The sequence below is a fragment of the Saccostrea echinata genome, unplaced genomic scaffold (genome assembly GCF_033153115.1).
Source record: "Saccostrea echinata isolate AGI-Se365-2 ecotype Australia unplaced genomic scaffold, CSIRO_AGI_Sech_v1 ptg000012l, whole genome shotgun sequence".
NCBI lineage: Eukaryota > Metazoa > Mollusca > Bivalvia > Ostreida > Ostreidae > Saccostrea > Saccostrea echinata.
In genome coordinates, this window is record NW_026889761.1 from 24,109,199 (window position 1) to 24,123,792 (window position 14,594).

The 14,594-nt window shown below is 36.2% G+C and overlaps 2 protein-coding genes and 1 long non-coding RNA gene across 5 annotated transcripts in view; 1 reads left to right on the forward strand and 2 right to left on the reverse strand.

The window, feature by feature from the left end:
* Positions 1 to 14,594, reverse strand: part of LOC133186153 (uncharacterized) — a 235,607-nt gene that overhangs the window by 76,952 nt on the left and 144,061 nt on the right. The window lies entirely within an intron of this gene.
* Positions 291 to 9,880, reverse strand: LOC133185577 (SR-related and CTD-associated factor 4-like). Of its 3 annotated transcripts, none has more exons than XM_061320879.1 (17): positions 9,704 to 9,880; positions 9,200 to 9,328; positions 8,914 to 9,075; positions 8,607 to 8,724; positions 8,264 to 8,448; positions 7,871 to 8,074; positions 7,580 to 7,635; positions 6,439 to 6,583; positions 5,968 to 6,221; positions 5,771 to 5,857; positions 5,572 to 5,663; positions 5,376 to 5,476; positions 4,318 to 4,425; positions 4,060 to 4,225; positions 3,779 to 3,949; positions 3,246 to 3,454; positions 291 to 3,033 (listed from the first exon to the last, which is right to left on the reverse strand). In XM_061320879.1, the coding sequence occupies exons 1-17, from the start codon at positions 9,731 to 9,733 to the stop codon at positions 1,477 to 1,479; spliced, it is 3,774 nt and encodes a 1,257-aa protein (XP_061176863.1). In that variant the 5' UTR covers positions 9,734 to 9,880; the 3' UTR covers positions 291 to 1,476. The 3 variants fall into 3 exon arrangements, with proteins under 3 accessions (XP_061176863.1, XP_061176862.1, XP_061176861.1); XM_061320878.1 differs by having other exon boundaries at positions 3,246 to 3,451; positions 5,962 to 6,221; XM_061320877.1 differs by having other exon boundaries at positions 5,962 to 6,221.
* On the forward strand, positions 11,494 to 14,192 carry LOC133186148 (glycoprotein endo-alpha-1,2-mannosidase-like). The gene is made up of 4 exons (XM_061321420.1): positions 11,494 to 11,579; positions 11,974 to 12,600; positions 12,921 to 13,030; positions 13,318 to 14,192. Exons 2-4 carry the CDS (start codon positions 12,027 to 12,029, stop codon positions 14,023 to 14,025), a joined length of 1,392 nt encoding a protein of 463 aa, XP_061177404.1. The 5' UTR covers positions 11,494 to 11,579; positions 11,974 to 12,026; the 3' UTR covers positions 14,026 to 14,192.

Here is a 14,594-nt window from a genome sequence, read left to right on the forward strand (position 1 = left end):
GACCAGGAATGCTTCAGAACCTACCAAAATGGTAACTTTAAAAAAAAAATTCTAGCTTAGGGGAGAGAGTGCCCCCATTTTCAGGAACCTGATGACGGCCCGGTTTCAGCTACATGGCCGCTTTTAATCGTGTGCAAAGTCGAATTTACAGAGAGGAAAAAAAAATCATCAATACTAACTTCTAGACGTGATAATTAGGCAAAAAAAATAAGTACTAGCTTGTCTTTTCACCATAACGATTAGACTAGATTCAACTTGCACTTTCCACAACATTGATAAAGAGAATAGCAAGAAGTTTCTTTTCTTTAATTTCGTGCGAAATGATTTTGAATTTAACTTTCCAGTTGACAATGAAAAGCCAAATACATCCAAAAAACACAATCCTTATATTCTTATCACATGTTATCTACATAAAATACACAACAGAATACTATAAAATATAATAGTCAAAAAGTTCACGGTACAAACCGTTACCATCCGTAACCAGCCACTTCCGGTCCATGTTTCCGGTAGATTTGTCCATGCTCCTCTTCTTCAGAATTACGTTACCTGATCATGATTATTCTGATGTAATAGACATGTACAGACACTTTAAATCCATAATTTATAGAATATTAATAAACCTGGATCCAATTCAGTTAATATAGCAGTCCAGTCACGCTCTCAGAGATTGAAAGCTTTTCTTATTTTCTTTTCTCTCCTTACTTTGTGCATTAATATATTCCATCATTTGTCTGAATATTCTAGAACTACAGTTTTGAAGATACTGCAATTGGTAATTGGGAAAAAGCAAACTTAACAAAATTCTACAAAGCCATGGTTAGAATTTGTCTTTTTATTTTTTGTGGTTTGTAAATAACCACTATGTTTAGCACACATCATTCAGACACTTCCTTACATTACATGCTAAACCTTCCTCTCCCACTTTCATAAAAACATTCAACATGGTAAAAAAAAAATTCTCCACATCATATAAAAATTTTGTGAACAAGATAAAAATGAGGATATTTACATGTGGAAAAACTCAACAATAGATTGTGGAATAATTCAATACAAACATTGTATAGTTTGGTACTCTTCTCAGAAATTAATGACATCTTAAATTAATACATTAGGAACTTAAGAATATATACATATATTCAAAATACATGTATGATCAGGGAAAACTTTTCAAAAAATGTGGACAAAATTCTTAAATACTTGACTGTACATTCAAAATAGAATCTTCATAATTATCAATCTGCATATTTTAAGTTTTCTTTTTAAGTCAGCTATAGATCAAAATATATTTTAAACACAAAACATCTTACTATTAATTAAACAGACTTCACAGAATAATTATATGTATTAATGAACTGCAATTGAACACTAGTATCCAGAATTCACACAATCACAAAGGAGATCAGATGTAACATGTCTCGCACTTGCTGCATAATGAACCAAACAAAACTCAGAGACACCTAATTAACACTGACATCACTCAATCTCCCCCTCCTCCAGATCCCCCGCCACCTTTTCCTTTTTTTCTGTCACTGAGTCTGATTCAGGGGCTGAGGTCAATTCCTCACCATTTGGAACACTTTTACTTGTCACTTCTGGTCCGTTTATTTTCACACTTTTAGAGGCAGGTTCCACAGGTGCTACAGGTTCAACAGCTGCTACAGGTTCAACAGATGCTACAGGTTCAACAGGTGCTACAGGTTCTGGTTCACTGCTTTGCCCTGCACTATCTGTTTCCTTGGGGGGAGGAGGAACAGCAGCAGGAGGTAGACCTATCTCCTCTGCCGGACCTTTGTCAGTATTTTCACTCTTGCCTCCAGGTGGAGGGATAACCACATTCTTCATCATCTCCTCCAGAGCACTTCCCCACCCCAGGGCTTCCTTTCTACTGTTTGATCTCTCCTCCTCAGTCCTTTGGTGCCATTCTCCTCGATCCTCTCTGTCACGGTCTCGGCCTCGATCCCTGAATCCATCATCTCTACTTCTATAACCATCATCTCTATCTCTGTAACTGTCACCTCTATCTCTATTCCTCCTATCTCGGTCTCTATCATAGTCTCTATCTCTGCCACCTCTATCATCACGATTTCTGTCTCGACGATCAAAATCTCGACGTCCTCCTCGGCCACCAAAATCTCGTCCCCTGCCTCGACCTCTTCCTCCCCTCCAGTCGTCCCTTCTGTAGTCTCTATAGTCACCGCCATCTCGATCATCATCCCTGTCATCTCTCCAACGATCTCCAGAATTCCTGCGTTTATGATCACTATCTTGGTCATCAATAGGTTTGTCCATTTCATTTCCTTCTTCACCTCCTGGACCTTCAAATGGGGGCCTCATCATATCCCCTGGAGGTCCCCTAAATCCAGGCCTCATGAACTGTCCAGGAAATCTTTGGAATGGTCTATTTCCTCTGAACCCTGGTGGACCACCTGGACCTCCAAATCCACCCCTCTGTGGCCCTCCCATCATGTTGGGGGAATTAAATCTATTCTGTCCTTCTGGAGGGCCTCGAGGCCCCATGTTTGGCCCTCCTGCGTCCATAAGTGGTCGGGGTCCCCTCATTCCACCAGGGGGACCCATTCCTCCCCCCATTGGTGGTCTCATCTGCCCAATCATTCCAATTCCTGGTCCCACTGGGGGACCACCCTGACTGCTAAAAGGATCAGGGGGAGTAGCATCGCTAAATCTTGATTTCTTTCCAGGTTTCGTTTCGGGCTCTTCTAAATCCATACTTTCACCTGCATTAAAGTCAGACTTCTGCTGCCAATCTTGTCCTAGCATGGGGGGTTTATCTTTGGGTTCCTGACCTGCATCAAATGGGGGTCGGTTTGACCCTGGCATTGCAGGCTTCATTGGATCAAAGTTTGGCTGAGGAGGTCTTAGAAATCCCTGAGGCGGCAAAGGAAACCTTTGAAATGTAGCTGCTGGAGGTAATCCTGGACGTTGTACAGCAAGCATTGGCTGGGTTCCCATGGTAGGCATATTCTGTGTAAATGGTATACCAGTGGTAACTACTGATGCAGGCTGTCGCACCTACAATGTTGTACATAAAGATGTTCAATATTTCAAAAAGAGAGGAAAAATACATGTACAATGTCTATGCATTTTCAATCATAAAATATTTTCAACTGTTGTTCATTATTTTATTACACTTGTCTGGAAGCTTATGCAGTTTGCAATTAAAACTCAATTGGTATTGGTAATTCTTATACAATAACTCTATATTTGTTCAGTGTTATACTAACAACTTGGGGCATTCCTCCAGGCGGCATTCCAGCAGGAAGAGGAATCATTCCAGCTTGACCTGGGAGTGGGGGAATTCCTGTGCTCACTGACATAGGGGCTGATGGGACAGCAGGGGGCATTCCAGAGATCTGGGGTGGTGGCATACCTCCCTGCATAACCATTTGTGGCATCATATTCATCCTCGGCAGCATTCCCTGTGGCATAACTCCTGTAAGATCAGAGGAAATTTTAGGTTCAGTGTCTTTATAAGCTGCATACAATAAAAGAACAAAGCTAAGCAATTCCCAGAATTTGCATATTTATCTAAAAAAAAAATAATCAATGGTTTTCTTTTTTTAAACAAAATAACACAAACTGTTAAGTTTTTATTATGAACACCAAAACAACTTATTTCTTGTATGAATATGAAATTCCATTGATGTCCCTTTTCCATTTTCTCCAAAATTAATTCCTTTTCTTATTTATTTAATATATTTTCCCTTTCATCAAACAGGAAATATCATTAAGTGTAGAATTATCTTTTTATCCTTACCTGCAGAAGGCATAGGGGGTGGCATGGTTCCTGGTGGTGGTCCTCCTGGGGGCATGTTGACAGGCTGTAGGGGTGGGGCCTGGGTGGGGGGCATCTGGCTGTTCATCAGTGGTTGTTGCTGCTGTGGGGGCTCCTCCACTGCATCAGGCTTCTCCCTTCCTAAGGTCATTCCTGTAATCACATTATCATCAGTCAAATAAATTGAATAACCTTGTAAACAAAAACAAAAAAAATAAGATAGTACGGCCAAATTGCAAAGTATCCATAATTACATAACATACCCTTCAGATTCTCTGGCAGAGAATCCTCATCAATGATTCCTCCCTCAATCAGACCAGACAGATCCTCCGGAAGGTCACTCCAGGGAATGTAGGTAGCCCCCACCTCCACATCCCATTTATCCTTGAACATTGATTCCTTCACCCCTATCCCCGGTGCCCAGGCAACCTAGCAAAGATACAAACATTAATCACAAAAAATCACAAAAAAATAAATCATCAATCAATACTGTATCTCAGACTCAGTCTAAAACAACCTACCCTTAATTCACTCCCATTCAATAGCAGTCCTTTCATTCTATCCACCGCTTTTGATGCTTCCTTGCGGCGAGTCATACAAACAAATGCACACCCTCTTGGTGGAATCATCTAGATGAAAAAGAATTGATATTAAATTAGATGCACATACATGTACTATACTTTTACATGTCATTTCAGAAAAGCTTCCAGAGTAAACATTTATCATGTCCACAGTTTTGCTGGTGCTAGTCTTTTTCTGTAATAATCTCTCTGTATAATTCTTGTCATAAATATCTAATTGGATACTTTTCTTAAATATTTAATGTCTAGGGATGGATTCAAAAAACAGAATTGTCAATCAGATAATCATAAGATGTTTAGACCACTGAACCATTTAATCATATCACAATGCTCTATTAGACTTTTTTTCAAGTGAGCTCTATTCATATACACAAGAAGACAAAAAAGATGCTATATATTCCGTTCATGATTAATCAGAAAAATTGAAATATTTTATTTCAATTTCAATAGACAAGAAAAAAAATACTAAACTATAAAGCATGTCTAAGAAATCGGAGACATTAATAATTTTCAAACCAATGACAAATAGTTTATGTCACTCAAGTTTATTCTACATTGTCAACATGATCGGAACTAAATCTGAACATCATACAATGTTTGTTTAATATTAATATGATTTGATATGCAACTGCAAAGGATGGACAGGGTGGTGTACACATAATAATTTTATTTGTATACACTAACAAATGATGATTTAATTAAAACCATTTACAAAATGCCGGGTAATGAGTAATGACATGGAATTTAAAAACTCATGAACTGATCAATTACATGATCCAAGAGCCTAAATGCCTCTAAATTTAGATATGTGAAAGTGCAAAGTTTTCAACATTCAGAGTTGTCCCCCCCCCCCCAAATTGAATTTTAATGCTTTGCTTTTACATATATTTAATTTTTTCAACAAGCCAATTACAGATTTTCCAACTATTTACCACTGTTTTGGCCAATTAACCGGTTACAAACTGCCATCCCTATAAAATATCTTATCAGAAACTTACATTTATAGAATCCACACTCCCAAATTTTTCAAGTTCTGTCCGTAGTTCATCCTCTGATGTTGTCTTGGATATCTTTCCAATAAATAAAGTTGTTGAGCAAACTGCAAAATCAATTGATGGTGTGATTATTTCATGAACTATTATTCCAATCATTATTAATTATATGTAATAAAGATGACTGAAGAATCAGACATACTCGACAAACACTGATCCTTCATTTGTGGTAGGCCTTTCTTTCTTCTCTCCCTTTCTTTTTCTCGTTGCCTGTCTCTTTCTCTATCTCTGGATCTATTTAGAAAAGAACATCTTTATCATCCACATTTTATATCAATATCATGAATTCTTTTCAATTTAAAAAAAAAACATGCTTGTAAAATATTTGGATAAGTATATACCTGGATCTCCTATGTCTTTCTCTTGACCTTGACCTCCTTCTGCGATCTCTTGACCTTGACCTGGATCTTCTTCTTTTCTTTGGCGTCCTACAGTAAAATTGAATTTAATTGATCAAAGTTTACTGAATTACCATAAATATTAGTTCAAACATGTTTTTCTGGATTAATTACCAATATAGTATTATATTGACCTTGACCTAGATCTTTCATGTCTTGACCTCCTGTGTCTCCTGTCCTCCCTGTCTCTGTCCCTGCGATCCCTCTGATCCTCCTCCTCTTCTGGTGGGGGACCAGGAGGGAGATGGGGCCTTTCATCAATGTCCTGTGGGGGAAAGATTTGCTGAGGTTGTTCAGCAGGCACAATATGACCATACCCTTGGGGCATCTGATGTCCCATTTGATGATGTAGAGGATCATGTTGCATGTGCATTTGAGGAGGCATACCTCCCATCTGCAATGAGATAATGTTGAGTTCAATAATATTTAGATGGAAAAGCAAACTAGAACTTTTTATTACAATTCATTACAGAACAAATATGTTCATAAAGTTCAGTATATTTATTGCACTAATCATTATTATTATTAAAATGGTACTTTATACAGATATGCATGGGTGGCAACTTCTATCATTAATCAAGAGTTATCACTGTTGGAGAATTGAAACATACATGTCCAATTTGCTGATCAAACTCTGCTTGTTGCTGCTGAAGTATTTTCTGCCTGTTCAGTTCCTCGTTTTTCTGGATTGTCTGGGACAGTTGCTGGATTTGCTGCATCATGTGTGTCTCATTCAGCATATTGTGTGAAGGTTGGCTGGAAGCATAAAATGAAATTAAAATGCGTTCTGTCCTGGCTAAAGGGTCAATTTTTTACCATTCATTTTAAACAAGTTTTGCCTTTTAAAAAATGTGTTCTATAAATTGAAAACTCACTACAGTTGACAATTGCAAGTTACTCCAAACCTTTTCCTTTTTTTACAGTGATTTTTTTTGGGTCAAAATGCCACCGATATTCGGCTGTTTCCCCTCACAAAAAATAGCTATTTTTTCCCAATTAGTAGTATATTTTTCCCAATTTCAAACGAACAGAAATTATATTTAAATTTAGAACAAAAGTCGCTAAATTTGCTGACAGAGTAAATACGTTTTTATTCCTTAATTTTAATCTCCATATCCATGCATTATAATGCAGCCGATTTTTTTAATGAATGTGCAAAACAATGCAGATATTTATAGAAGCAGATAAGTAGCATATAATATCCTAAATGAATTGGTAAATAGTTCCCAGATACAAGTCATGTTGCATATTGACATTGACCGCCATTATTACATAGAGGGTCAGGCTAATAACAGGAAATGGACAAAACATAGGGTTTCGCTAAAATCAGGAAAAAACAAACAGTGAAGACTGAAAACTTGATTATCAATATAAGACAGTTTACTAGATTACGAGTCTAAATGCTGGTTTGGTTTTTTTAAAATGAAATTATATAAAGCAATTCCAAGAAAATAGAAGCTACAAGGTGTGACTAATATAAACCATGTTCACATTCAATAAAATATTGATGTTAATTTTTTTAATGATTATTTTAATATGAATTTAAATCAAATTCAAAGTTAAAATCAAACAAAAACTGTTGTTACTTAGTTTGATTATTTTATGTATTTTTTAGCATTCTAATTTACTATAAATGATTTTTCCCAATTTGAGGAAAATGTCGCTAATTTTTCCCAATTCAAAAGGAGGGGGTGGTGGTTCAAAAAACAAAAAAAATCACTGTTTTAAGTTGAAAAAATTTTTATGACCTACCTGTGTTGACCTGCATCTTCTTCATCGCTCTCTCCATAATCAAAGTCCAAAAGTTTCTATACAGAGAATAAAGATTGATGAGTCAATTACAAGTTTGGGGTTTTTTTTTAGTCAGTGCAATTTTTTTTCAAGAGCTAATAATGAGTGACTCTTACGGGAAACCTTCAAGGCATGGCTGAACACAATATTTACTTTATAGTTGGGAAGTTAACATCTATAACAACTTGACAAGCATGAACTAAATTTAACTCGGGAGTACACTGAACTTTAACTTTTTGCTATATTCTTTACCCTGTTGAACCCTGGTTCTGGGGGTTTATCTCCAGACTTGAGAAGCTGGTTGGTGAGGGTCTGGATATGAGACAGTAGGTTGCTATCTATAACAGGAGTCCCCTGACTGGGTTGCTGCATCAGCTGAGTGTGTTGTATCAACTGCTGCTGTAAGAGTTGCAGCTGCTGCAACTGTTGTTGCTGGGCAGAAAGGCTTGTTGAACCCTGTGAATAAAATTTAAAAGTTGAAAAAGATAGCAAGACTAAATGTATGGTCTGATTTTTACTGAAAAATAGAGTCCATAAAGTGATTTTGCCCCCCCCCCCCCCCTCTTAAAAAAAAAAGACTGGATGAGGGAGAAATTGACATTTTTGAAATTGAATTGCTGTGATTTACAAAACAAAATGCTTCACCTGTGATGTCTGTTGTAGTAGCTGGGTGACAGTGTTTAACATTTCTGTCTGAGCTGCCAATGAATTCTCAGGATTCTCCTCCACCTCCTCGGGAGGAAGTGAGGTATTCATTGATGTGTCCTGCCCTCCCTCTGCATGATGAGGCTTTGCTCCTGTGGCCATCACATTGTCTACTGCTCTCTGGGCTACAAAACAAATTACTTATGAACACAATTTATCATCAAATCTACATTGCAATTTCTAATTTTAAAGCTTGAAATTTGTACAGGACAAACTTTTTATTTTCAGGGGTAGCAATTTTTACTTAAATCTTAATTTGCATAATAACAAACAAGACACCTACCAGCTACAGCAAACTGCTGGTTGTTTGGATCTGCTGCCATATCAAGTAAAGGCTGGATGACTTCACTCATGAACACACCATTCTTCTGCCAGAGATTGAGGACTCTCACAACTTTACTCTATGTTAAATAAAGAATTACTTCATAATAAAACTGAGTAAAAAAGATTCATGACAAAGCTCTTCTTCTCCCAAGAAGTGGGAAAACCTTCAATTTTTGTGAAAAATAAAAAAAAAGTCAGTTCATCATTTAACATTTTAGCTTTCGGCTGATTATTTTTTATAATATAAAATCATTTGATATAATTACCCGTTCCTCTGGTGGACATTTAAACAGATTCTGAAAAGTTGCCACAATATTTTTGGTAAACCTTGGAGCAAATACATCTTTTTCTTGGCCAAACTGATGTCTTGACTGTCTAACAATTGAATCAATCACATACAGCCCTGGTACTTTGTATTCTGGTTTACACTGAAATGAACATATAACAATGAAACCAAGACTCTTTCTACTGCATGCTGTTTACAATGCACTTTCACTTTGATTTACAAAACATAATTGTGTTCATACCAAATTAAATTGCACATTGAAATACCTTAAGTATAAATTTTTCGACACTCTGCACCACATGCTTGTAGAATTTAATGGCTTTTATTGCACATTTGGTAACATTGGCCATCTTTGCTCGAGATATTGGTGGCCTCGTCTCGTACAATGAGGACAACTGCAAAATATAAATGACATTTAAATGACATGAAATATATACATGACAATAATATCGAAGCTTTTAAAAGTTTATTATTTTATTGTTCCAAAATTACCACTTGCCTTTTGATTGAAATTAAGAAGTAAAAACTGCATCGTGCCCTTTTCATCGATTACATAGATTGAGCAAGACTCCGTAAAAAGGCAATTTATCATACAAAAAGGAGTATTTACTTTTATAAAATATGCAGAAAAAAGGTGTATGGATGAAGAGTAAACAAGGTTTTTAACTTAAGAGCCAAGGTTCACGTCTACCGGCGTGCTACTCAAGAAGAACGGCAACTCAATAATCGAAAAGTAAATTATTAGTTGAAAACTCTACATGTAAACAAACCTCATTGTTGAACGCTCTTACGGCCTCCATAATTATTGGAAATAGTTTCTGCTTTGGTTAAAGATCTGAAAACATTTTTGCAAGCAACTAGCAAAGGTGTTTTGTCACACCAAAGTGTGGCGTGCTATTTCCAAGATGGCGGTAAATCGCTGATGATTTCATGGAATGAATATCACGCGATGAATGATTGGTTGTTGTCATTCCCATGGTCCAATGAAAAGATACGTTCTTCGGGATTCGGGAGAGACTTTCACAGCATGTTAACTTCCGGTTGGTAGTAAAAATTTTCTGTTCATGCAAAGATTGATTAAATTTATCTTTAGAGCAGAAAACATCACGTTGTCTGCACAATTTTACAGAAATTGAAATGAGCACACTGGTTTGTCTCAGGCGTAATGCACAATTAGCTAACCGTAACGCGAGGAAGAGTGAAACCCTTTTGCTCTACAGGTCATGTGCTTTGTTTCAATATAAATGCACACACTTAAACGATGCTAATTTCCCCAGACATACATACATTTTCAGAAGGTTAAAGAAATTAAACTTGAGAAATTAAACTTGAGAATACAATGTGCATTTTTGGCATCCATTTTATTATTTTAAAAAATTCACAAAGAAAATGAAGGTCATCTAGCTGTACATGTTATAATTAATTCAAGTATAAAGGAAGAACTGTTTTAGTAGTTGATAAGTTATTTCTACTGTGGGTTCAAGGATAAAGTTAAAAAAAAAAAGGATTTTTATAAAAGACAAGGCTCATTAATGCTCACACTGACCCTGACCCATTAGAGACAGCCTAGTCTGAAATATCTGACGTTTTCCTGGCTTTTTTACTATTTTTATATTTTACGTGCCAGGAAAATGTCAGAACTGGCGCCATTACGAAAACTGGAAATTTCGCTGTCTCCAATCAGAGTTGATTTTCGATACCTCGGAACCGAATTAAATTCCGTATTCACAACTTATCAATAGCATAATGCTTTTAGTACTCACCAATATCGATGAAAAGAAAACATCACTCATTTCGATACAGGACTTGAAAGATTTTAAAATGCACGAAATGAAAACGAATTTCGACAGTAAGATAAAATGTTTTCATCGGATTGTATATTTTATAAATAAACCATAAAAACGATGTTGGTGAGTACTAAAAGCATTGTACTATTGATAAATTGTGAGTTTGACATTTCATTCGCTTTGCAAGTATCGAAAATCAACCTGAGAATGCCGCCTCTGGGTGGAGGCGGCGAATTCCCAGTTTTCGTAATGGCACCGGTTCTGACGTTTTCCAGGCACGTTAAATATCAAAATCGTGAAAAAAGCCTGGAAAACATCAGATATTTCAGACTAGAGACAGCCCTGAATTGAGGTCATGCCACGTACGTTATGTACTTTTAAAATTGTTCCACTTCATGTGGAGTATATTTTCATTTTAAGGTATATTTAACTACATTACTTGGTTGAAAAAAAACTCTGACAAAGTAACTTTCAAATAATCCTTTTGTTTTATACATAAAAAAGTAATAAAACAAAAGGAATTAGCAGGGAATTAGAATTTTAATTATTATATTACATGAATTTATTCAATTAAAACCAAAAATTCCTAATGCCGAATGTTTCTTACCTTCAGAAAGATGAAGGAGACAGAAAACAACAACACATCTGTATATAGCATTAATGCACTTTAGATAATAATTTTAATATTAAATTGATTGGTTTAGCCAAAGTAACTGCATGGTCAATAGAACACATTTTGAATATTCCATGACAGATGTAATTTTTTTCTTTATTTCTTTTAAGGTGTAGGATAGGGCACATCCATTAATTCAGCTCTTGCACACACTGTGACATTGATTGGCCCCCTGGACTATCAGAGGTATTTAATATAGCTGCACTTGACACACCTGTTTTAGTTTATAATTATTGACCATTCTAACATACAACTTAACAGTGGAGTAACGTTTTATATGGGATTTAGTGTTCTGTCTCTAAATAGACTTTGTAACCATGTTTTAGTTGTTATCTATTTTTAATCCATATACATGTTTCATTTAAAACATTTTAGATTTATTAGTATAAATTTAAACTGTTAAATGACACTAAAATAGTAATTTGTCAAATCAAGTCCTTGAAATATTAAGCCATACTGTGAATGTATTATTTTACACTTGCAAATAGAAGATTTGAAAGCATGCAAAATTCAATGATTATTAAGAGTGTACAAACTGAAGTCATGACATGCAACAAATAACATCCTATTTTCTTTTTAGGTTTTAAAGGAAAGGCAACATTATCAAATCATGCTGGGCACATAGTGAGAGATATGAAAGTTTTGGGGCAAAGGTTATCGATCTTCAAATTTTCCTTGCTTGTATTTGTCCTCTTCATTGTCACTTCTTTCCTCTTTATATACTACCTGGATTCACTTTGGAGACAAACTAAAATTCATTTTAAGGAAAATGCTGAAAATTCCATCCCAGAGAAAAATCAGATTGAGCAGAAGAAGCAGATTATTGTAAATCAGATTCCCCCATTTCTTAAGGTAAAGCAACAAATGTTTGAAATGGCACTGGACAATGCCCAAAAAGAGGAAGAAGTCCGGAACAATTTAATGTCCCCCCAAACTACCTCTAAACCTCACCCTCATATCAACTACAACATTCACATCTTCTATTACCCATGGTATGGAAATCCTGAACATGATGGAAAGTATTATCATTGGAACCACCCTTATCTCCCCCACTGGGAGAAGGCAGAGGCAGCTAAATGGCCGTCAGGGAAACATGTGCCCCCCGATGACATTGGAGCTAACTACTATCCCCAGCTGGGCCCCTACAGCTCTAGTGATCCAACAGTTGTTGAAGACCACATGAAACAGATTCAGCTGTCTGGAGCAGGTCAGTTTAGCAATTTTTCGTTTACACTTTGCCGTAATGTGAAGAGTATTGAATTTGTTTGCTTAAAATACATGCAATACCTATAATGAAAGACATGAAAATTGAGATACATTTACATGTGTATATAGTTAATATTATAAATTAAGAGTTAATTATAATGATCAACGTGAGAGTTCCAATTTTGTAAATTAGATGTTTGAGGCACTGGGCCCTTTTCTTAACAGTGAAATAAAAAATCATAACTCTTAGAAAAACTCTTAGCAAAACTCTTAGACATGGATTTTGAAATTTAAAGTCAAGAATGTGTTGCTTTTATGTAGGAGTATTGGCCGTATCCTGGTATCCACCAAATGATGCCGACAATGAAGGAAAACAACCAGACAAACTGACACCTCTTATCCTGGATATGGCTGACAAGTATCAGCTAAAGGTAGGCGACTCATTTGGAGAACTAGTAAAAAAAAAAAAGTAAAAAATCCTTTTATGTAGGTATGGCTGATAAATATCAGGTAAACTATTTCCTAGTGTCTCACTTGTTATGGATAACAAGTACATGTAGTGTATCAGCTAAATTCAGATTACTTAATCCTGATGTATCTAACAAGTACGAAACAAACTCTCTTACCAGGGTTAGTTTAGTAAATAGTGAGTATTGTGGACTGTTCATGTTTCCTGTCAGTGTTTAGCCCAATTTTTAAAATTCTTTCTTTTTGATAGGTAGCATTCCATATTGAACCATTTAAAGGCAGAGACCACAAAACCCTGAAAAATAACATCAAATACATTGTTGACACTTATGGAAAACACCCAGCCTTTTACAGACACTATGACAGATTGAAAAAGAAGCTTTTACCTGTGTACTATATTTATGATTCTTACCTTGTCAAGTCCTCAGATTGGGCAGAACTCTTCAGTTCTAGCGGATCGATATCCATTAGAAATACAGAATATGATGGGATATTCCTGGGTCTCCTTGTGGAGAGGCAACACAAGGAGAGCATCGCTAGTGCCGGCTTTGATGGCTACTACACTTACTTTGCTACAGATGGATTTACTTATGGTAGTTCCTGGAAGCACTGGAGAGAGATCATGAAGTATGCAAGAGGGAGGAAAATGTTGTTTGTCCCCAGTGTAGGGCCAGGGTATGTAGACACCAGGGTACGTCCGTGGAATGGAAAGAATACTCGGTCTCGTCAGGACGGACAGTATTACCGACTTGCTCTGCAGAGTGCATTAGATGTTAACCCTTCCTTGGTATCCATTACGTCTTTCAATGAATGGCATGAGGGGACACAGATAGAAACTGCTGTCCCTAAAGTCACTAAAAACTTCACATACTCAGATTATGGATCTGGAGGACCTCAGTTTTATCTCAACCTTACCCGACAATGTTTGTCAAAATTTAAAACAGAAGATTTAACCTAAGTACTGTTATCATTCAATAGCATTTTGTACTTTAATATTTAGTAAATATGAAACTCTATTTTACACGTATATGTGGATGAACATATAATTTATTTTGTTGTTAGTATATATTTTTCATTAAATTCATATAGCTATATATTTTATAGCTATGATAAAGTGCCAAGTAATTTATTCTCTTTTATAAAATCTACAATTATCAGTTTTACTTTGTAATTGATATGGTTGTCTGCTTTATATGGTCAATAAGATCAGATATATGGTTTGTTAACTTAACAAGTGAGCACTGTCAGTTGACTATGTTTAGTACATAATGTTATAAAGTATGTTTTCATTTGAATATGCATTCCCCCCTTGAAAAGCGGGGGGTTCATAGTGATTCCTCCCTACTTAAAGGTCTTTGGCCCCTGAAGACACCAACCTAGGCTCTTCCCTAGCAGGTCTTTCACAAGTCATGCACTTCCTAAATCCTAGTCATGGCACCAAATATAACGGGAGAGGAGGAAAATGTTACGGACCAGACCAGGATTCAAACCCCAGCCCCCTGAGTCTCCAGTCAGGTGTTTTAGCTA

Excerpts from the sequence above, each read along its gene's own strand:
- LOC133185577 (XM_061320877.1), bottom strand. The coding sequence starts at position 9,733 with ATGGAGGCCGTAAGAGCGTTCAACAATGAG. Across the intron at positions 8,449-8,606 it reads CCAGCAGTTTGCTGTAGCTG|CCCAGAGAGCAGTAGACAAT; the intron begins GTAGGTGTCTTG and ends TTTGTTTTGTAG. Across the intron at positions 3,034-3,245 it reads CTGGAGGAATGCCCCAAGTT|GTGCGACAGCCTGCATCAGT; the intron begins GTTAGTATAACA and ends ACAACATTGTAG.
- LOC133186148 (XM_061321420.1), top strand. The coding sequence starts at position 12,027 with ATGAAAGTTTTGGGGCAAAGGTTATCGATCTTCAAATTTTCCTTGCTT. Across the intron at positions 12,601-12,920 it reads GATTCAGCTGTCTGGAGCAG|GAGTATTGGCCGTATCCTGG; the intron begins GTCAGTTTAGCA and ends GCTTTTATGTAG. Across the intron at positions 13,031-13,317 it reads CTGACAAGTATCAGCTAAAG|GTAGCATTCCATATTGAACC; the intron begins GTAGGCGACTCA and ends TCTTTTTGATAG.